This window comes from Pungitius pungitius, chromosome 14 (assembly GCF_949316345.1).
Source record: "Pungitius pungitius chromosome 14, fPunPun2.1, whole genome shotgun sequence".
Taxonomy (NCBI): domain Eukaryota; kingdom Metazoa; phylum Chordata; class Actinopteri; order Perciformes; family Gasterosteidae; genus Pungitius; species Pungitius pungitius.
The window spans coordinates 4,236,786-4,259,508 of NC_084913.1; the positions used below are offsets into that span (position 1 = coordinate 4,236,786).

General features: G+C 47.2%; 2 protein-coding genes across 2 annotated transcripts in view; one reads left to right on the plus strand and one right to left on the minus strand.

Annotated features, from left to right (window-relative positions):
• The window catches only part of LOC119227761 (formin-like), a 25,877-nt gene extending 12,207 nt beyond the window's left edge, over positions 1 to 13,670 (plus strand). Inside the window, 11 exon segments of the mRNA XM_062557400.1 lie at positions 3 to 76; positions 923 to 1,052; positions 1,169 to 1,315; positions 1,435 to 1,494; positions 1,585 to 1,678; positions 1,681 to 1,704; positions 6,009 to 6,101; positions 8,849 to 8,900; positions 11,896 to 12,045; positions 13,091 to 13,172; positions 13,280 to 13,670. Coding sequence (XP_062413384.1) covers positions 3 to 76; positions 923 to 1,052; positions 1,169 to 1,315; positions 1,435 to 1,494; positions 1,585 to 1,678; positions 1,681 to 1,704; positions 6,009 to 6,101; positions 8,849 to 8,900; positions 11,896 to 12,045; positions 13,091 to 13,172; positions 13,280 to 13,324 — 951 coding nt within the window. The 3' untranslated portion in view covers positions 13,325 to 13,670.
• Positions 13,671 to 14,743: 1,073 nt separating this feature from the next.
• Positions 14,744 to 21,406, minus strand: grem1b (gremlin 1b). The gene is made up of 2 exons (XM_037486833.2): positions 21,253 to 21,406; positions 14,744 to 16,585 (listed from the first exon to the last, which is right to left on the minus strand). The coding sequence occupies exon 2, from the start codon at positions 16,582 to 16,584 to the stop codon at positions 16,036 to 16,038; it is 549 nt and encodes a 182-aa protein (XP_037342730.2). The 5' UTR covers position 16,585; positions 21,253 to 21,406; the 3' UTR covers positions 14,744 to 16,035.
• Positions 21,407 to 22,723: the final 1,317 nt, after the last annotated feature.

Consider the following 22,723-nt stretch of genomic DNA (forward strand, 5'->3'; position numbering starts at 1 on the left):
AGGAAATGGTCAAGATAACGAAACACTACGAGAATTCTACGGAGGAGGAAGTCAAGCTGCTGGACAAACCTGAGCAGTAAGATCACTTTCCAGTATTAATTACTTAAGTTACTGAGTTTAATCCGGTATCTTTGATTTAATTTATTTGTATTTTGTGAGTAATAAAGAGAGAAATAAACTTGAAATTTTACTATTATTATTTATAATTAAAAAACTAAATATAAACCCTTTGTGAGTAATAAAGAGAGAAATAAACTTGAAATTTTACTATTATTATTTATAATTAAAAAACTAAATATAAACCCATTTTTAACAATGTATTAGTCCTTTTCTAGTCCTGTGTGTGTGTGTGTGTGTGTGTGTGTGTGTGTGTGTGTGTGTGTGTGTGTGTAAAACCTACGCATTAATGAACCTGCTCCAGTGGTTCCTGTCAGGGTCAAGTAGTCCCGGCCAGTTAACGAGGCCCCGGGCCCCGGCGGTGCCGCTAAGCCTGGCCCTCCTATTTCCATGTTTGACCAGAGCTGTCACTACGGCGGCCCGAGTCATCCCTGCCCGGGGTCTGTCTCCATCAGCTGTAGGGGTGGGGGGGGGGTTAATCACTCAGGATGTTACCGCTCCTCACCCCTCTGACACGGCTGTGTTTACACAAGTTGTCCCGCATCGGGCCGAAGGCAAGACTTTGATCGCTCTGCCTCAGCCCCCGACTCCCCCCCCCCCCCCAGAGCGGACCTCCCGAACCCAGCGGGCTCACGACCATCGGCGCGACTCGGACAGGCCCGCCGTGGGGGAAGCGGAGCCTGCCAGGGGAGACTAAAATAGTCCTTCCTGTGAGACGCTTTGTTTAATCCTGTCGTAACACATCACACCCCATTCTCTTCCTCCGCCTGTCTCTCCCCCCCCCCGCCCCCCGCCCGTGTCCCAGGTTCCTCTATGAGCTCTCCCAGATTCCCGACTTCGCCGGCCGAGCCCACTGCATCATCTTCCAGTCGGTGTTCCTCGACAACATCTCCTCCGTTCGGCGCAAGGTGGAGATCGTCTCCAATGTCAGCAAAGTGAGAACATCGCATCAACAAAACGGCGTCTCTGTAAAAATGTCATTAAGCCATGTGAGGGTTTCCTAACTGTGTGTGTGTGTGTGTGTGTGTGTGTGTGTGTGTGTGTGTGTCAGGAGCTGTTAGATTGTAATAGCTTGCGGGACGTCATGGGTCTTGTTCTGGCCTTCGGGAACTACATGAACGGTGGGAACAGGACAAGAGGTCAGGCGGATGGCTTCGGACTGGAAATCCTCCCCAAACTAAAGGACGTCAAAAGCAGGGTTTGACATTTCTTAAGCTTCTACACTGTAATATCTGCAATAACCCATAAAATCTTGTACAATCAAACCACCTTATGTAGATAGTACGTGTAAACTATGATTGTCATTTTATCCTCCAGGACAATCGCATGAACCTGGTGGATTATGTGGTTTTATACTACCTGCGTAATTTTGACCCGGTAAGGCACCGTCAATCAAATTCTCACAATGCTACACTCCTAAAAACATCGGCCCCCTCATATGCTGTTATGTGGGATTCACTGATCCAGCATGCCGGCACCGAAAAGAGTGTGTTCCCCATGCCGGAGCCTCAGGACTTCTTCCAGGCTGCCCAGGTGAAGTTTGAAGACCTCACCAAGGACTGCCGAAGCTGAAGAAGGATCTGACCGGTGAGTTAGCAGTTAGATCCCTTGTACTCTTCCTGACCTCAGTCGTCATAGCGACACAACCTGTCCCCGTTTCAGGACCAGTGACCGAGCCAAAGAGCCTCCTTAATCCTTTCTATAAAGCAGGAGTAACATCCAAAAAGGAGAAGAAGAAACAGCTCACTGAGAAAGTCCCGATCGGCCATCACGAATTAGTGAACCCGATTCTGCTGTCGTGGGCCCAAAGTGTCGTGGGCGCCGAGCCGCTCACCAGCGCAGCCAGTCAGTCTTGGCCGGGGCCAAGCGGAGGTTAAAGGCGGTGCCCCCCGGTGCCCCCCGGTGTCTGTGGTTATTTAAATCAACCAATAATACGGCATATGAAAGCAATTAGATATGCTCTGCGGCTCTCCCCTTCGTTTTCTCTTTTTTTTTTTTTTTTGGATCGCTGTTAAAGCCCTCTCCTCTCTGACCCGGGGGGGGGGGGGGGGAGAAAAAAAAATACAAAGACTCTACTAAAGCACCCAGACCCACCTCAAGCTGTCACTCATTTATTAGCCCCAAAAAATGGAAGACCTGAAGACAATAAATGCAACACGAGGGCCCTCGTATTTGATCTCTGCGTCTGGCGCTGCAGTCCTCGGGGGCATCGGGCGTCGCGGGGGCCGCCGTCGGATTCTCCACGTTTTGCCGAGGCTCCACCTCTGACTCGCACCATTTATAAAAAAATTTAAAAAGTGCTTGATCCCCCTCCAGCGCCGGCGAATAAATATTTATGCCCGGCTCTGCTAAACCAGGCCAAAGAAAGCGAGTGGCCTCGATTATAAACGCCGATCGCTCCATCCACGGCGCCCTGAGTCGCGTCTGGTTTTCACGGGGGGGGGGGGGGGGGGGGGGGGGGGCGGCGAGTCGGGGGCCGTGCGCCCCTCCACCTCATCCCGAGCCCCCCACTGCCCAACCACCCCCCCCGGGCACAGCGTGGCGACTGCCGTGGTCGCCGGCGTCTCGCCCTCCAGGCTCGGGGTCGAAGGTCAGTAGACGCTGTGTTAGCGGTCTAGTAGCTTAGCCTCCCCCCCCCCCCCCGCCCCGCTCCTTCCCCCCCCACCTACGACGACGATGTTCAGGATTGTGCCTTTTGAAATGAATATAAATATCAAATAGTCCCAGCAGTGCGTTGGCGTAACGGCGCCTCTCCTTCACCGGCTTGTGCAGAAACATGATCCTCTTTGATGGGGCTTCTGTTTGGGGGAGAGGGTGATGACCTCTCTCTGTGCTCTTCTCTGAGGGGGTAGGCGGCGGGGGGGGGGGGGGGGGGCACGGGACCCCCGGCCTACTGTAGGACTCTTGGCTCCTTACGAAGACCTGTATCTTTTTTATTCCTTTTCCGATTCAAACCACGTACTTTGGAAACCCAGCCCAACTTAAGATTATGTTTGTCTTTACATAAAGCTTCCTTTTAAGTGTGTGTGTGTGTGTGTGTGTGTGTGGGGGGGGGGGGGGGTGTAATTGGACTGGACGGAGAGGCGGGGTGGACGCTACTGAACAAAACAGGATCAAATAAAAAGAAACGGTCAGAGCTCATTTGCTGCTCGGGGGGGAGTTTAGTGTTTCACAGACGGCCTGGCCCCAGGTTAGGCATCCACCACTGTGGGAACAGGGCTCCTGATTTTAAATGGCATTTAATGTCACGTCCAGGCAGGGCCTTTAGTCTGAGGGCCGTTTTACGACGTCGAGGGGACGGCCGCTCGGGACCAAAGTGATGCAAACCACCAGCAAATTAAATGAGAATAAAATCCGGACGCCCTTTTGCATCTTAACCAGAAGAAATGGTCCCGCTTCATGTCCAGAGTTCTGCCTCGCGTTTCTGCTGGCGAGAGCATTCTCGGGCTTAAAGTTTGGGAGGTTTATCTCGGGGGTTGATTCATGAGGAGCGGAGAGAGAGTGTCTTCCCTCTCTTACAGAGGGCAGTCTCTTCTGGCTTCTGGAGGAACGGCGCAGTGCAGAAATGTTCATCTCACAGCAGGTTCATCTTGTGGTCCTCAGCAGGAGGGTTTCTCTCTAATCCACACATACACACTGTTGTGCTTTGTCCTGGTAACTGCCGAGGGGGGCGGGGGGGGGGGGGGGGATCCCCTCTTTCGCTAACCACACAGTGTAAATCGTGGGGGAAAATGTCTGGCTGGTTCGTTGGTTTTTCTTCCAAAAAAACAAATAAACACAACTGGAGCTGGTCATTTTTCTCCCATTTGGGGTTATGATGGATGATGTGATGACTCCTCTGGAGAAATAGATCCATGTTTGTAAATCGAGCGCCTTTATGGTACCTGCTCTGACTCTTTCTGGATATTTCCACAAGGTGAAATAATGTACCTGTGATGGTAAATAAATTCACAATTACTTTCCCTTGTACTCACAGTGGATTGGTTACTTTCTATCAGAAACAGATTTTTTTTCATCTTTAAAAACAATATTTGTATGATTTTCTTAGATCACATGTGTTTTTTTTTTGTCTTACTAGTAGGTTGATTGGACATTTTTGTATCTACATCTGAGTGGCATTAGATTTTATTGCATTGATTTTTTAAATTGAAAAAAACCCAAAACGAAATCACTTGTATTTCTGTTATTGGCAGCACTAATGGCAAATGAGCATGTTAATAAGTATAAATTAAATACTTATACTATATAAGTCTATAAATGCACTGTATATCAAATTAATAGTCACAGTGTTAATTCAGGAGAGCTATTATTTTTGACATTATATATCGTTTTGTTTCCATTAAAGCGGAAGAAAGGTACAATTTGTTGAAAATATTTAATGCAAACATTTTGTGCCATCTATAAAAAAAAAAGTTTTTTCTTCATTTAAAAGTAATTTCAGCATTCCATTGGGTGTGATGACGTACGTACTAAAGTTTGTGCACAAAAAGCAACATTATAATTCACTCCTCTATAAACACTGACACGTAAAAAAACATGCATAATTCTTTATCTGTGCGCACACACATTGGCACGGATAAAGAATCCCGCTTATTTCATTTTTTTTTTTTTTACATTTTCCAAGATCTTCTGACCTGAATCGACGCTCCCCTCTGACGTACGTGTCATCACTGCAGGACACAACGTCTCAAAGTGGAGCTTTTTAGTTTTTTTTTTTTTTTTTTTTTATTCTTTACAGCTGCTGTGTTTTTTGAGGGGCCTCCTTCTCGCAGCCTTTTGCTGTCTGGACCACATTTGGACCCAGAGCCGCCTCTAAATTGTAGACTTGCTGTTTTGAACACTGTTTTAATGGGTCCTTTTGAGTTAGGGAGGTGAGGTTAGGGGGGGGGGGGGGGTGTTCTGGTGAGGAAACGGGGTTTGTCCAAACAGGATATCTTGGTTATGTTTGTATGGTTGCTGCTTTCTGTCTTTTTTTTTTTTTTCTCTTTATTTCTTTTGATCCACGGAATGCCCTGGAATCCGGACCGCGAGCGCTACCCCGTTTTAATGTGCAGACGTTGCATTTCCTGTCTGATTTATTGAGACGGCCAATAAATAAAAGATGTAATAGACTTGAGTTCTCCGTGTTGCAGGTGCAGCCGCTTCACACGTGGGGAAAAAAAAAAGAAAGAAAAAAAAGAAAACACGCTCGGATCTAAAGGCCCCCCCAGACCCGTTTAATGCTCTTGTTGTGCCGTGCAACTATTACGCCATGCGGTCGCAAGCAAACAAAGGTATTTATTGCAGCCATTAATGACTCGCAGGCTGGATGTGCCTCGGTTGTTTCACCGGGGCGAGCGGGTCGTGGTAAACCCCCCGGGAGGGGAGGCGAGGGGGGGGGGTGGGGGTGAACCGGAGAAGGTTTCGGGGTGGAACGCCCCGTGAGCTGTTGGGAGTTGGGTCATTTGGCACAAAGCGCATCAACAAAAACCGCAGCAAACGCGCATATGCTGCAGTGGACAGTGAGGTCGGAGGTTCTTGTAGATCAATGGGAAAACCAGCCAACTGATTAAAATGATTAAATGCTCTCGCTGAAATGAAATGCTCCTTTCAGTCCTCGTTAAACCCTTTACTCCCGTAAGTTTGTGTTGCTTTAGCATAACTAAATACATGTAATGTGGTAACAACGTATTATTTCTATAATTTAATGAACAGCCTTTAAATACGGTTTCATTTTAAATCCTCTTGTCGTTTTCCTCGTCAAGTTTGAATTAGCTGGTTTAAATTTATTCGTTTGCTTAGTATTTAACCGGTTTATATTCTCGAATGACTCTCCTGTTGTGGTCTGTTTTTTTTGTCCCTTAACGTAATTTATGTCGCTTACCGTTGGTCTCCTCCGTTCCCTCCACCAGCTTGCGAGAAGACCATGCAGAAGGTGTGTGCCAACCCGTCAGAGGAATACCTCCAGCCCTTCAAGGAGAAGATGGAAGGATTCATCTCCGCTGGTGAGTCGACGCCGTGTTGATCTGAGGGGAAAAAAAAGACTCGGAACCAACCATGTTGGAAACATTGTTTCACATTTAAATATAATACCAATTTTGCCAATTCATCTGAACCGAGGATTTGCCCCGTGTTCACCCAGACGCGTAGTGCGGAGCCTCATATTGATGTGTGTGTGTGTGTGTGTGTGTGGAGGGCATCTCCAGGGGCCGCGTGGCCTCCAACACGCTCCTCGTGTGCTCTCGGGCGGCCATAAAGCCGGCGGGACGCCTCTGGCTGCGGCCTCGTAAAGAGCGGCCGGCCTCGGGCGGATCGGGTCCGCGGACCACCGGGACGGGAGCCGAGCCTCCCCCGACTCATCATCATCATCATCATCATCATCGTACCCCGCACACTGATCTTCACAGCTCCTGCTCGAGTTAAATTACCCTCCCCCCAAGACCTCTGTGCCTTGTCCCCGGTGCCGTGACGTTTTATGGAAACACCAATCCTGCACGATTCCCTCCACGCATCCATGTTCCTCGTCAACCTCGATTGCATTTTGTTTTGCCGAAAAGCCCGGCAGGCTCCGTGCCGACCTCGGCGAGGTCTGCCCTGGTCACCCAAGGCCTGTGGAGAGAAGCCTTTTCGGGGATTCGGCAGGTATTTTGACGTTGACCCCCACGAGCACCGGACTGCATTCGAGGACGAGGTCTTGCAGGGGAGATTGTAGCCAGATGTTTGCCAGCACAACTCCCCGAAGAGATGCCAGCCAGCGCCATTGCTTTGCCCCCCCCCCCCCTCCCCCACCCCTCCCGAAGGCACATCCTGAACATCGACTTTCCAGCGGGATACTTGTAAAAACGTCTCTTTCACGCCGCCCACGCTTCGGGAGTAATCGGCGTTCCTGGACGAGTCCCGTGGCTCAAACAAAGCAACCGTCTCCTCGCATCAAAGAGCGCCGCCGAGGCTCTTAAACTGTGACTCACTCAATTTCTCACTTCCAGGGTTTTAAACGCTCGGGGGCGGGAGGCTGACCACAGGCGCATGTGTTGGACACGCGGCGTCGGGTGGTGAATTTAACCGTGTAGAAGCCACAAAAGAGACTTGGGGGGGGGGGTCCAGAGGGTACGAGCGGACGGACGGACGGAGACGGGGGGCCGGAAGATGAACCCGAACCCTTAAACCCTCTCCCAGATCTAACAGAGGGGCGGGGGGGGGGGGGAAACCTCTTCGAAATTCAGTGCCGCGCTTCTCCTTTTTTAAGGCCGGTTCCCCCTCACCGGTTTGGAGTCCAAGTCCTCCTTCGCTCAAGTAAAGTTAAAGAGCGGGTTGAACATCAAATCTTCCACCTTTTTTTAATTTTTTATGTTTCCCTTTTTTTTTAACAACGGCGCTTTGAAACCTTCTCTCACGGGCATATTTGTCTTGTTATTTTGGATGCAGGCCGCGACTAATTGAAAACAAATTCCTGCTTTTCATCTCCTCCGGGTTTGAGGCTCACTTCACCGGCTCTCATGCGCTTGTTGCCAGTGAGTCAGACACTAAAACCACTAAAATATCGCCCGTTCGCCTGTTGCGGGGGGGGGGGGGGGGGGGGGGGGATTGCGCGGCCGGCGTAGAATTAGCCGGTAACGACTGTCGGAGGAAGTCTGTGCGATACCCTCAGCATCCCTAAACCCAGACTGCCTCTCATCGCTTTTCTTTAAAAAAAAAAAATGTTGTCGTCTTGCGCGTTTTTGGGGAAAAGTGTGTGTGTGTCAAGAGTTTTAAAGCCCTGATTTATTGTCCCTCTCAGCATGCACGTCTCATAACTTTCCAGTTAGCGACTACTGGTCTCATGTTTGCTTGAGGGAGGGAGAGAGAGAGAGAGAGAGACTTCACACGTCCTCGGGTCTCTCTGCGCTCCAGTGCCACCTCTGCACAGTCACACCAGAGGGGCACCTCAGGCGCCAGCCTGAACCCCCACTGAGAGTAACGCCATTGGTCACGGCCCCTCTACCCCCCCCCCCCCACCCCCCCCCACCCTTCTATCCCAGACATAGCCACAACCTTTATTCATTAGGTTTACCTCGGCCCCCTTGCCCACAAAACATACATGTTTTTTCTTTTTTTTTTTTTTAAAGAAAAGAGTCGGAGTAAAAGGGGTGGTTGGTTGGAGGCTTAAGCTCACCTTCTCCCAAAAGACCCCCAAAATTTGCCTTTGAACCATTTTTTGGAGACTTCCCGCTCTTAAATCTTAAAAGTAGGAAGGGTCCCCCATCATTGTAAAAAAAAAAAAAAAAAAGGATGAATCTGGAAAATGCAATAAATCTGAGATCACAGGCACTCTCTGGCCCTAGATAAATTCTTGCACCTCGGCCTGGCCCGCCGCACACATCTGCCTTGCATTTGGGCGCTTTTACATGGCAGGAGTCCACAGGAGCCTCCAGTTCTCCAAGCCACTCTCCGCTCAACCTCCCTCCAAGACGCCGCCGGAGGAGCACGTGAACGCCGCACGGCGTGCTCAGCTGTCACTGTCGGTGACTCGCTTACTGTGTCGATGACAATCTCGACACCACCCCCCCCCCCCCCCCCCCCCCCACACACACACACACACAGTCTTCTACGGCCCTCCTCGTTCGACGACCATAAGGGGAATGAACAAAGCGCCCCCCTCTGGCCCCCTTTTCACTGTCGGCCTGGTTGTTTATGTCACTCAAAACCGTCGTGATCTGCACAAAGATGAATCTTAATAAAACATTCTCTTCTTTTTTTTGTTTTTTTTTTCCAGCTCAAAAGGAGCACTCAGCTGAGGAGGATCGACTCGAGGCCGCACAGAGGAGGTAGGACGTGACCTTTAACCCCAGCCAAGATGCTTTTAAAGTGATGAAGGCTGTTGGATGGACAGTAGTCATCACATCACACTGCCATTTAGCCGCACAATGCGTCTGGTAAGACGAAGGGGTTTCAAGGCATCGTATGGAGACGTTTTGACACACACACACACACACACACACTGTGACAGCAGAGTGATGGCTGGCTGTGATTTGTGGCGATTTTATTTTGCAGGATTAAGCACTGTTTTATTTATATTTGAACTATTTTTGACTTACTCTTGAGGCCTTTTGTACTTAGCACTCAATAAAATGCTTACCAGCGAAGGCAATGGATTTACACACACACACACACAGGCATTAACAACCAGCGTACTGTATTTTAAGCTTGAACGCCCTGTGCTTCCTCCCATATAGTTCCTATCATTCTTATCTAACTCTCAGCCGTGTTTTGTGCAGAGTTTCCTGAGAGATTTAAGACGCGCTGGCAGCCGCTGAGCTCGCTGTCTGAGCGAAATCATATCTGGAACATTTCATATTGGAAAAAGATGGCGGGGGCCGACAAACAAAGCAAATAATAGATTATTTTTTGCCCTTGTTTGGATAGAGAGCAGAATTGTTTGCTTTATATCGCAACCCTTCCTCTTCCAAACTAAATCACGTATGTGCAAAGTGAACGGCGCCGGAAAATGGAAACTGTAAACAATCAAGAAATGGTTTTTGCTTTGTAGAAATGCTACGGGCTCCGTTTCATGCTTGGCCATGCAGTGATAAACACACACTTTTGCTTGAGTGACACGATTGTGACGAAGGCGTCGAACTCTGGAAGTTGATCAAAAGGGCCCCCGCATCTGACCCCGCCTGTTAAGTTTTTCCTTTTAATTTCATCTCAAGAGGGGGGCTGGCTGACTTAGGGTTAGGTGGAGCAGGAGCCGGGTAAGGGGTTCGGGGGGTGGGGGGGGGCGCTTTCTGAGGTTCCCACAGAGCCACCTCGTAAAAGTGACACGCCGTTGATGAATATGGGCGTCAGCGGGCTCGCCGGGGGCCCTGGGTGGGCTCGCACATCTGCGCTACGGGAGGAATCCTCGCACAAAAACACACACACACACACACACACACAACAGAAGCAGCTTGCGCAACATTGTTGCGTTTTATAAAAGAAAACAGGAAACGCCTCGTAAGCGCTGCCCAGCATCTCGGACGCGTGCGGTTCGAAGCCATTAATCCGACCATTATTCCTGACGTTTTGATGCTATTTTATTCATTTATTTATTGTGTTGAGACGTCATTTTGGAAAAGACATTTAAGTTCCTCAAAGCAAGCGCGTGTTCTAAACGAATGGCAGTCCAATCTGCCTCTGCTGTAGTGTGTGTGTTAGCGCATGCTAACATTAGCATGCTAGCCTTGGCAGCATTAGCATTAGGGCCGAATCGCTGCTCCGCTTGGTCTCACAAAGAGGGACTGCACTCGTTTCTATGTTTTGATACGTTTTAAAACGCTCGCAAAACCATATGAAACAGGTGATGCTAGAAACCTGTTCAAGATCTGTTCATTTTCAGAACAGAAACCAGTAATGAAGTTAAAAACCCACTGCCCGGCCCAACCGGTGAGGGGGCACGTTGTACAAACATTCATATTGAGCTCAATTGGGATTCATTGAGATGTCAGTCCAACACCGTACATCTCCACGGCTCCAGTGTTATCGTCTTTCCCTCGACACCCACTCGTAATTTCGTCCGCTTCACGTCGGGGTTCGCTGAAGTTTTTGGGGGGTTTCTGTCCCTCGGCCTCGTCAAGTCCCCCCTTCTGCCTCGTCACGCTCCATCCGCTTTGGCCCCCGGTGACGTCATCGATGCGGTGTGATGGCGACGGGACAAAAGGGCTTTGAGCCAACGACACCAGGTTTACTGCTGGGATTATTTTTTACCGAGGAAACAAAAGAATGCTGGCGGTTTCGTAATGGCTCTTTTTTTTTTCTTCTATCTAGCTGTCAGTGAGGAATGCCGGGCTAGAGGTGCCGCAGTAAACCCTCTCATGCAATGGCATCATAACGTGTATACCAGCAGTGTAATTGTTCCGCGCTCGCAAAAAAAAAAAAAGAACAAAGGTCTGCTTGATTTTGTTTGTTTTGGTAGGTACGCTTGGCATGTGTGAGCCTGTCTTTCATCTGTTTTCGAGCTTGTTGCATGTGCTCGGGGAGGTTAAAAGGGGGGGGGGGGGGGGTGAGGGAGGGAGGGAAAGCGCCGTGGCTTGATTTGTGCGTGCTTTGACACGATGACCCCCCCGGGGGGTCAGCGGAGGAGCTGATGGGGAAAAGAGAACCTGGTTAATCATGCCAGACCAGACAAAGCTACCTGTGACGGAAGGTCTGTTTGGTCAAACTAAACACGCTCTGGTTTCTTTTGTAGGGGACGCCATGATCTACGGCGCTCTTCTTTCCTTTCTTTGTGTTTTTTTTTTTGGAGCATCACAGCAAAATGACGCATCTCTGGGAAATAAGAAGCAGGCGCGTGCAGGAGCCCTTTTTCTTTTTTTTTTCCTCTGGCTTTTTTAACTTTTTGCTCCACATGAATGTGTCTTGTATTAGCGTCGCGAAAAAAAAAGCCACCTAGCATCTGGAGGTCAGAGCCTATCCGGGGTGTCAATGGGACGGGGAGCATCCTCTGAATCATGGCCCCCTCGTACGAACCCCTCTGACAGCCGCGGCTAGAAAATGTCTTTCATGTGCGGGTTAAAGTCCACAAGCTTCTCATCCACATAAATCTAAAGAGTCTCTGTCTTTTTTTGTGAGCTCACGTGTGCCTTTTTTCAAATCATATTCACGAATTGTCTGCCTGTGTCAATATGCTCCTGGAGATGAATGTGTGTGTTCCATGTTTGTCTGTGTGTGTGTGTGTGTGTGTGTGCACGCACGCTTCCCCCTGCAGGTTGTGACCGTCGATGATGATGATGATGATGATAGTAGTGGACTGTCTTCTTCTTGCGTCTCTGTCTTCCGGTGCAGTTTCCAGGACATGGCGAGCTACTATGGGGTCAAGCCAAAGTCCGGGGAGAAAGACGTGTCCCCGGGTCTCGTTTTCATGCTTTGGTACGAGTTTTGCAACGACTTCAAGAACGCCTGGACGCGACAGAGCAAGAACATCTCGAAGGAGAGGTGGGTTGAAGTCGGGTGGTGCTGCCCCATTAGCTCGGTTTTTTAGGTATTAACACATTCGGCCCCTTTCTCCTTTTATCTGCCCTGTGGGCCTCCAACCTAATGAAGTGCAATGCTAAAATTGCTGCAGTGCCCCTCAAAGTAATCCTCTGTAAAGCCTGGTGTGAAGTTTTCCATTCCCCCCCCCCCGAGTCAGAACCCAACCTTGGCTTCCAAGCTGAAGCCTGAACTATTTTCATCCCGTGGGGTCAGACTTCTTGTCTCCGACACCTTCTGGTAGAAGCTCGACGACCTCTGGACGTAACGCCAAATTGGCTCTAATTGTACAAAGGCTTGACGTGCGGGCGCTTAATGAGAGCAGAGTGGGAGGCCATCAAAGGGGGAGCAAACAGGCCTAGCTGAGGCCTTAATTTACGATGTTTGCTCTGACCTAAGGCGTCGTGTCGGGGGGGGGCGCAGCAGACACTACTGGCGGCCGCTGATAAACAGTGCAATGGCGATGCGGCACAGGGGTGCAGGCGCCCGGTTTACTGCGAGCGCCGCGCGGCTCCGCGGCTCTTGGCACTGGGAGGGTTTTTTTTCCCGCGGCGACGTTTAGCGTCTTCCAGCTACTGCTGCCTGGGAAAAAAAAAACCTCCCACGACGATGGAGGCATCTCTTCGACCCGGCGGTTGTGTCTCCCATTACTCGCAGCTGATTGTGCTTATGTACAATTAACCGTCTGTACGGTCATAAAAGCCCTAAGTGTTTTTTTCAAAGGGCCGCCTCATTATCTCATCAGCCCACTGTCACTCTCCCCCGCCTCTCACTGAGAGGGAGAGAGAGAGAGAGAGAGAGAGAGAGAGAGGGGGAGAGAGAGAGGTCCACGTGAGGCCCAATGACACCAGGTGGCCCAGTAAGATGCGTCAATGTCTTACAGACAACTTCACAAAGATGCAGCGATGAGAGGCTGCTGACCTTCGCTTTTACACAAGTGTTTAATCTGTGTGCTTCTGTTTTTTATTTTTTTGTCTTCTTCTACTTCTTCTTCTTCTTCTTCTTACAGGTTGAAGGAAGCTCAAGAAAACATCAAGAAGATCACAGCAGAGAAGCGAGTCGAAACCAAGAAGGTCAATGCCAACAGCCTGGTAAGAACGGATCTGCACGGAGCTGCTCTTTCTTGTGTCTGCGCTGAAATAAAAACCCACCGTCCACGTCTCTCTCTATTTTATTTTTTTGCGGTTCTCGCCAACAGAAAGAGCGTCTGCGGCAGAAGGAAGCCGGCGTGTCTTCCAGCTGAGTGAAGAGACCAAGTGACGGAGCATCGCAGGTGAGAAGGTCTGCGGGTCGCTCTCCTGCGCTTACCACCTGCCTCCAGAAACACCACTGAACCCTCCTCCCCCCCCCGTATACGGACCCCCAATAAAACCCGGACTCTCCACACTCCCACAGACATATCTGATCCCCCCCCCCCCCGTCCAGAGAGGAGGGGCGGGGCCTGCATGGTTGACACGGCCGAAGTGATGGGATTCTTAAAGGCCAAAGGTTGATCTCTTTCATCCGGCGGGGCATGGCCTCTGAGTGCCCGGCTTGTGAAAGGTCTCCAGGGGTCAGCGGGATTCACCACAGCAGAAGGGGGGGGGGGGGGGAGGTCCCGTTTCTGGATCTGCAAGAGCTGAGAATCAAGTTCTTTCCCAACGGCAGACAGCAGAGTGACAATCCTCCGAAAGGTCCCTGTTCAGGGAATAAATCTCTCTGGAAGCGCAAGAAAAGAAGAAAACATAAAGCAGTTGCTAGTGGGGGGGATTGGGGGGGTGTTTTGCGAGCAGCTTTTTGTTGGTCGCGGCTCATCACAGGTCTCGTAAACGCGTCGCGCATGTCGAACCGTCCAGGACCGAGCGCCATCACGACATGTAGCGCATGATGTAGCACTGCACCACACACACACACACACACACACTTCCAGTCATCACAAGTGTCGGCCGTGCACTCACGCCCACCTTAAATTCCAAATATTCCTTCCTGCTTAATTGTTCATCCCCCATCCGATTGCGTCCATCACTCCTCGGAGCACTTTCCTGCATCCGTACGGTCTCTCCCACGCTGAGAGAACTGCATCTCATTGCATCCCGTTCCTATGCAAGAGTTATGAATCTCACTGCTTTATGATGACATCCTATATGTTTTTTCTTTTAAAGTGAGGGAGAAAGTAAGTGTATTAAAATGTATATTTTATTTTTGCAAATGTAAGATGTAACCACGCTCCTGTATGAATCAAGAAAAGTCTATTTATGTAAAGAACAATTTATTTTCTGCCAAAATGCTTTGGTCCCTTTGTTTTTTAGGATGTATTTGAAGCTACCGATTAGGTCAGATAAAGGATATATTTTCACATTGATACAACATGTAGGAAATGTCTGTGGAGTCTGAGTCCTTTGCTGCCTATGCTTTTACGTTTTAGAGATAAAAGGGTTGTATTGGGGGGGTTTAAAAATATTTATTATATAACCTGAAGCCATGTGAGTTGTTATACCTCAGAAAGACTTCCATACACATAAAACGGCGCCTTGAACGACTTTTTTTTTTATTTTTATTTTTTACCCTCCCAAGTCTTGCTCGACTTTGTTTGTAAAACAAGAATTTTAGATCTTTCATCAATTGTTTTGCAAGGGTTTGAAAAGTGAAAAAAAAAGAACTGATGCTGACCGAGGAAGTGCTGTAGCCTTTGTCGCTTCACGTGACCTTCAGTAGCTCAGATAGGTGCTTTGTCATTTTACGGAATTGTTTTAAATTTCAAGAATAAACTACTGGATGTGGAACAAATTAGAAAGAATATCTCTAAATGTTCTTGGGTAAAAGGCTTCCATTAGGCCGGCCTTCAAGCGTGGCAGTGCACCAAGTAAATGGTATAAATATTAAACGGGTTTGATTACTTATAAATCAGCCTTATTGGGTCAGAGTGAAGTCATGAAGTCATCCTCTTGTTCCTGGAAGACTTGTAATATTTACACAAGGAATTTGGCAAATGACTGGAACTTTATTTTAAGAACGAGATGGACATTTCAGTGTTTTAGCCTTATTTGTTGTAGCTCTAAAATTCCAGTTACTGGGAATTTATGAGTTTTGGCAGTAATTTCAAAATGCATTACGAGGCGAGCGAACGAAGGTTGCCCTTCTAGTTCATCCAAATCTATATTCAAACACATGGTGAATAATTCTCTCCTAAAACATCCATGCAGAAGGATGAGCATAATTAAACATTTTGTTAACTTTCCAGTAAGATGTACAGTCAGACAAGATGCACAATATTTCTACATCCGTTTATTTGATGTTTTCGGGGATAATTTAATCTAAGGGAGAAAAAAACAAACCAGTTACATCAGAGATGGCTGTACATTTAACCACTATATTTAATCACTGTACATTGTCAGTTTTAATGAAAAGAAAAAGCCTCTACAAATTCGTAGGCATCCAACTTACAAAAAAATAAAACTACGCGAAATTCACGGAAATCAATTAACCGTGAAAATCTTGAAACATCGAAATAAAATCACATTTTTTAATTTACAATACCGCCGCTTATCCCTCACAGTCCACACAGTGGAAACGACCAGTCAAACAATCACAGGCACACAAAAATACAACGTAGTGACTAACGTTTTCCTGTCCCAATAAGCGTCTTGGTGTATTAAATAAGGCGGAGTTATGCAGTCCTCCCGGGGGTGACGAAGCCGTGCGTAAAAACGTGCCCATTCCAAGCCCGCGGTCCCGTGCAGTGGTGCTCGTTTTCAAACTTGGGTTAAAATGGTGAGAAGCAAAAACGTTTCTTTTGCATGTCATCGTTGGTTTACAAATGCCACTCAATTGTTTGTTCGCATTGCGCAAGAACAGAGTCGTTGTGGCCGACGTGGAAGACGCCTTCGAGATGGGCGACGGGCATTGTTGTCTGTGTGGCAATCCTGTCTGCTATGAATCAGAACAACGCGCGCGCACACACACACACACACATCTTTAGTCCAGGTCTATGGATATGCAACGGCACTGTTTGACGCGCTGGATGCGTTTCTTCTTGGTGGGTGGCTGCTGATCCGGGCAGTTCAACGTGTAAGTCATGGTGGTAAAACGCTTCGGCTTGCAAAACGAGCAGGACTGGAAGGCCCCCTCCTCCCTGCGGATGTGCCGGGGGATGTAGAAGGAGTTGCACTGTCCGTAGCAGAAGCGGTTGAGGATGGTGCGGCTGACGCAGCCCTCCTCGTGGATGGTCTGCTTCAGCGTCTGCGTCTTGCACCAGTCCCGTTTCAAATACTGGCGCTCCGTCACGTGTAAAGCTTCCTGGCTGGACTCCAGCACCTCGTCGGCCGGCGAGGACGAGCTCTGCCTCCGCCGGGACCGGGGGCCCGCCGGCGGAGTCTGCGGTTGCTGCTCAGATTCGTTGGGGTTGCTTTTGTCAGGATGAGGGATGGCGCCTTGCGAGCCTCGGTTTCTCTTGGAATCCGCGGGCAAGGAGAGCAAGCCCATGATGAAAACCACACTGCAGAAGATACGCGTTGAGGCGGCCATCCTGGGGGGGGGGGGGGAAGAGGAATACAATGATTCATCAATTCAACAATGATTCATCACCGATCCCGTTTTAACCACGAGCGTTACGCGCAGCTGGCAACGGCTTTTACGCTGCGTAAAAACCAACCCAGTCTCCAAAAAAAGCGTGAAATGGCTACGTTGGTCCACCGTGATAAACGTAGTCATGTTACGTTTTCCCCCAAAATAACGTTACTATGTTACGTTTCTTTTGGCCCATTCATTTACATTGCTTTGCAAATAGGTCACGTGACTATCAAGTTTCCCGGTAGCGAAAAGAAAAACATGGCGGACGGTCAGCATAATCTCCGTGAAAAACACAATATTTTAAGAAAGCATCAGCATTTGTATGCATTTCGATGGCATTTCTAGCGAGAAGTATGCGTTATTCGTTCATAATCTTCTATCAGAGACTGTAGAAGACCTTCCGTTTATTCGTTTCTGCGAAGATTTGAGTGTCCCTTTGGCAAAGCGTGGCTACGCAACGCCTTTAACGGCGCATTATTAAAAAAACACTTCCAGTGGGGGCGTAAAGAGGCGTTCAGCCTTAAAGCCACTAATCGCCAAACAAAACAAACTCAAAGCACTCGAATCACATTATGACTTTTTAAACATAAATTCCGTTATTTTTATGAGTTTTCAATGAAAGAATGCATCATTTCCGGGGGTAGGCATGCCCGGGACATCCCGAATTATGGGCAATTTTGATTTGTCCAGCTTTTTGACAGCTCCAGTCCCGACTTCCAATCACAGCCTCCTAAATCAATGACGCGCCTAAAACTCTCGGTTCGAACATTACGTCTTGTTTACATGGGAAAGGGGGGCGGGGCTTCGCCCTCAGAGCGGAGCGTCATTTCTCGCTCCACACGTCTCCTCTTTTTACTGGCCAGGAAAACGGGCGATCTATCCCACGTGGGTCTGGCTCCATTCCATTGGCTCTGACGAATCCATAGAGAGGCGGGACTTATCATTTTCCCGGCAAACGGAGAGATTTGAGCTGCATTGCTTCCACTGTGCGTGAAGTGGCCGTGAGGCCTCCACTAAAGTCTCTCTCTATTTGTTCTGCTTTACTCAATAAAAGTAAAACCTTTACAGATATACTGTCCACACACTAGGCTAACATAATGGAGACTTCCAGGCTTCGTCCTTTATGTTTTATGGGGATAAAGCCCCTGTAAGTAGTTTTTTCCCAAGCAAATCTGAGTTTCTTCTTTTTTTGTGTGTCCCATACAAATATCAAAATATATATACTGATTTTCACATCCAAACACACTCACTTATGTTCCCTTTTATCATGACAACAAGAAATTTCAAGATATACCTTTTGCTTTCATAAATCATACAGTTTTAGTGTGTAAATGCCCAGCAGTGTACGGTCCGAGGGCCCCTATCGGGCCACTTGTTAGATGGGTTTGATGGGTTACCGACTAAAATATATGCCCCCACCCCCTAACTTGATTTAGGTCTGTTGCCTCAGGGTAACTTGTAAATATAATAAGTCAAACAAGCAATGTAATCATTAAGAAAGTAGTGCATTTTGAGCACATTAACCACAAATGGATTCAAACATAAATTCAAAAATATTAAACAAAGAAATGAAATGACCAACACTGTATGTACAAAATCCACATACAAAACATGTAAACTTAAAGGGCTTGTTTGTGTCAAATTTTATGGCATACACATTCAACTGGCCTACAATAACCTGAAGAATGTCTTAAAATACTGAAGGGGGGGACATGATATCATTAGAAATGTTATGCCAGAGGGAGCACAGAATGTATTGTGGGGTGTTCAACAAGGAGGATTTTCAACCTCTACTATGTCTCCATCCTCATCTTGATCGACAGACTCACTGTCACTATCATCAGACATGCGTTATCCTAGTTTTAGTGTGTAAATGCAATTTCCAGCATGAGACCTAAAAAACGCCTACAGGAATAAAAGGGTTAAACCAGATACAACTTGCTTGTTTGACTTATTTGACTTATTATATTTACAAGTTTCCCTGAGGCAGTTAGGGGGTGGGGGCATAAATTTTAGTCAGTAACCCATCCAACCCATCTTGAAACTCAGTCGAAGGAGTCTAACGCCGGAGTCACAGGGTGCAACAAAACTCTGTAGTGAAAAAAGTGAAGGCCGAGGCATGCTGGGTGAGGTGCGATCCCGGCCCTTTTGGGACAGTGTTGTGCCTGAACGCGTTCATAAACTTGTTGATATTTTGGGCGAACGTGAACTCAACGTACTGTATTAATGCCCGATGAACGTCACTGTTCTCGTTCATTCTGGTGTCTATGAACGGCGCGTTCGTTCAGCTTAACATCGTTCAATGGGGTACCAGATTTCTATAGAAAACACACCATAAACGCGCATTAATAAGTGTAGCAAAGAGGCGGCGTATAATAATTTTAAAGAGTTTATGAAGTTACTGACAAGGTCGGTGAGGATGGGAGGAATCTGACCTTTCTTTGCAAACATTTGCACCTTAATGATTACTGTCCTGTTTTTCTTTTAATAATTCCTTATTTAAAAAAGACCATTTAAGCAGCATGTGTTTGAGAATGTAGTGTAGGGGTAAACTCTGCAACTGCTGCTAGTGTGGAGTGAATAGACAGCAACATAGCATCAAAGAATCATTAGGGAAATGCTGTCCCCTCAATGCTAATGTAAACCCTGGTTGGATAAGGATTCAAATTGGATAAGAAGATTAAATCTGATGCATCGCTTCAGTGTTAAAACTGATAAAATAATTGCTGTCTGTGGTTCTGGGCTGTGGCAATAATTTAAAAAAAAAATAGCTCGCAGCAACGTATGGAAAAAAAGAACTGAACTAGTTCATTTTTTGGAACCGTGAACTTAGTTCAAATATTTTGAATTATGAACTGAACTAGTTCCTTTTTAAAATTTGTAAACTAAACTTTGAACTAGTTAATGTAGAAAGTAAACTTTCCCAACACTGGCTATAGGACCCCGGAAGATGATGAACTATGCCTGGGAAGGGCGAAGCCATGCCGGTACGAGCATGATGTGCAAATTAGTCGTCAGATCAAAGTATAGTAGTGATAGACTAATCGAACCATCTAACAAGTGGCCCGATAGGGGCCCCCGGACCGTACACTGCTGGGCATTTACACACTAAAACTGTCATATTTATGAAAGCAAAAGGTATATCTTGAAATTTCTTGTTGTCATGATAAAAGGGAACATAAGTGAGTGTGTTTGGATGTGAAAATCAGTATATATATTTTGATATTTGTATGGGACACACAAAAAAAGAAGAAACTCAGATTTGCTTGGGAAAAAACTACTTACAGGGGCTTTATCCCCATAAAACATAAAGGACGAAGCCTGGAAGTCTCCATTATGTTAGCCTAGTGTGTGGACAGTATATCTGTAAAGGTTTTACTTTTATTGAGTAAAGCAGAACAAATAGAGAGAGACTTTAGTGGAGGCCTCACGGCCACTTCACGCACAGTGGAAGCAATGCAGCTCAAATCTCTCCGTTTGCCGGGAAAATGATAAGTCCCGCCTCTCTATGGATTCGTCAGAGCCAATGGAATGGAGCCAGACCCACGTGGGATAGATCGCCCGTTTTCCTGGCCAGTAAAAAGAGGAGACGTGTGGAGCGAGAAATGACGCTCCGCTCTGAGGGCGAAGCCCCGCCCCCCTTTCCCATGTAAACAAGACGTAATGTTCGAACCGAGAGTTTTAGGCGCGTCATTGATTTAGGAGGCTGTGATTGGAAGTCGGGACTGGAGCTGTCAAAAAGCTGGACAAATCAAAATTGCCCATAATTCGGGATGTCCCGGGCATGCCTACCCCCGGAAATGATGCATTCTTTCATTGAAAACTCATAAAAATAACGGAATTTATGTTTAAAAAGTCATAATGTGATTCGAGTGCTTTGAGTTTGTTTTGTTTGGCGATTAGTGGCTTTAAGGCTGAACGCCTCTTTACGCCCCCACTGGAAGTGTTTTTTTAATAATGCGCCGTTAAAGGCGTTGCGTAGCCACGCTTTGCCAAAGGGACACTCAAATCTTCGCAGAAACGAATAAACGGAAGGTCTTCTACAGTCTCTGATAGAAGATTATGAAAGAATAACGCATACTTCTCGCTAGAAATGCCATCGAAATGCATACAAATGCTGATGCTTTCTTAAAATATTGTGTTTTTCACGGAGATTATGCTGACCGTCCGCCATGTTTTTCTTTTCGCTACCGGGAAACTTGATAGTCACGTGACCTATTTGCAAAGCAATGTAAATGAATGGGCCAAAAGAAACGTAACATAGTAACGTTATTTTGGGGGAAAACGTAACATGACTACGTTTATCACGGTGGACCAACGTAGCCATTTCACGCTTTTTTTGGAGACTGGGTTGGTAAAAACGCACCGATACCTTTTAAAACGAAGTGCTTTTAAAAAGTTATAAACACATGCAAAGCGACACTGAAGTATAAAACAAAAGGTGGCCGCATTTATGCAATCACATCTGTCTAAACAGTGAGAAATAAAAATGACCCTGATTCTAAACACAACCCGATTTATAGCCATCGTTCTCATTTATTTTACCAAAGCCTCCGCGTACTTGCACAAGCCAATCGGACCAAATGGTGCTAAAATGTAAATATCGGAAGATGACGAACTCACCTGTTTGAGCCTCCGCTGCTGCGCGCGCGCGATGTTATGATCCCGTCAGTCCTCCGCGGCACCTTCCCAAGTGATAGACGTCTGCTGCTGTGGACCGTTCGCTGGTGGGGATGTGGATGGGTGGGAGACAAACCGCTCCATAGACATAGACAGGGTCCGGGGAGGGGGGGTAATACAAATTGCTCCAGCGCCGGACTGTCTCCCTTTTTAAATGTCTGCCAGCTGAGATGTGCACAACAGTTCCCTCGACATTATTGGCTGAACCCGATGTGGAGAAAATGAAAACTATCCGCCCCCTCAACACTTCCCTGAACCCACCTGGAAAAAAACCCACTACCGAGGAACAGCGAAGCAAGTGGGGAGGGGGGGGGAAGCATCACACTGCGCAGTGCAGTTTTTTTTATTTAAAAGCAACATTATGTTAATATTAAGCTTTAAACCACTATTTTAAAATCGAAAGGAGTCTAGTTTCTAAAACTATGACCACGCATTTCATGAGGATTGATCCAATTGGAAAGGTTCCACACACCTGTGCGTCCTCAAAAACATACACACACACACACACGCACGCACGCACGCACGCACAGCTCTGTGAAGGTTGAGCCAAAGCCGAGCTTTTTTATTATTATTATTAAATAAATGAATCCAGCAGCCTTTAGTGCTCCCATTACAAAGAGAAAGCCTGTTCGTTATCGCACTGTGCGCGTGCACAATACACGTGTATCTACGCAGTTAAAACCGACACAATGCAAACGAGTTCTTCCCATAATAAACCTCGTGACGGTGAATAATACCTAAAGACTAATAGAATTATTGTTGGCTATTGAACTAACGCTTTAGTGGAGGCTGCTGGACCGACGTGACGTTCTTTGTGTTTAGTCCAACGCCATCATTAAAGTAGGTGATTCATTTGCTCTGATTAAGGTTTGCGTTGAAGTGGTCGATTTATTCATTTAGGAGGTTTAGTCTGTATTTCTGAAAGATTAATGATCACAGTCCCCATATGAACTAAAGCTTTCTAAATAGTGGCCAGCTGAGGGAGGATGACCACCAGAAAAAAAGGGTTTTTTTTTCACATCAGTGAGGACTTAATTGCTTAGGCTCCTAAATTACACACGCGCGCGCGCGCATTGGAAGCTGAACTTTATCAGTTATCCAGTGTGCTCGCCTCCCGAAGGACAATACATCTAATAAAGATTCTCTTCAGTTTCTTCAACTCAAAGTCAAATAAAGGCCTCAGTTTAACATTTTTTTTTAAAGATTAATAAATTATACTTTAAAAATAAACCAGAGGCAAATGCGTTTTAAAAGAAATACAAAGATATAATCGCAACGGATCCGTCCCCGTTGGTTACGATACGACCACGTGTCCGTGGTGGTGCTGCGCCCCCACGTGGCTCCAAACAGGTACTGACTCATCACAAGAACCACTCAACAGTGACGTAGATGCCGTTTGAGTTTATTTGTCTGA

Bases quoted from the DNA above. Each gene is read 5' to 3' on its own strand.
- grem1b (XM_037486833.2), bottom strand. From the start codon at position 16,584: ATGGCCGCCTCAACGCGTATCTTCTGCAGTGTGGTTTTCATCATGGGC.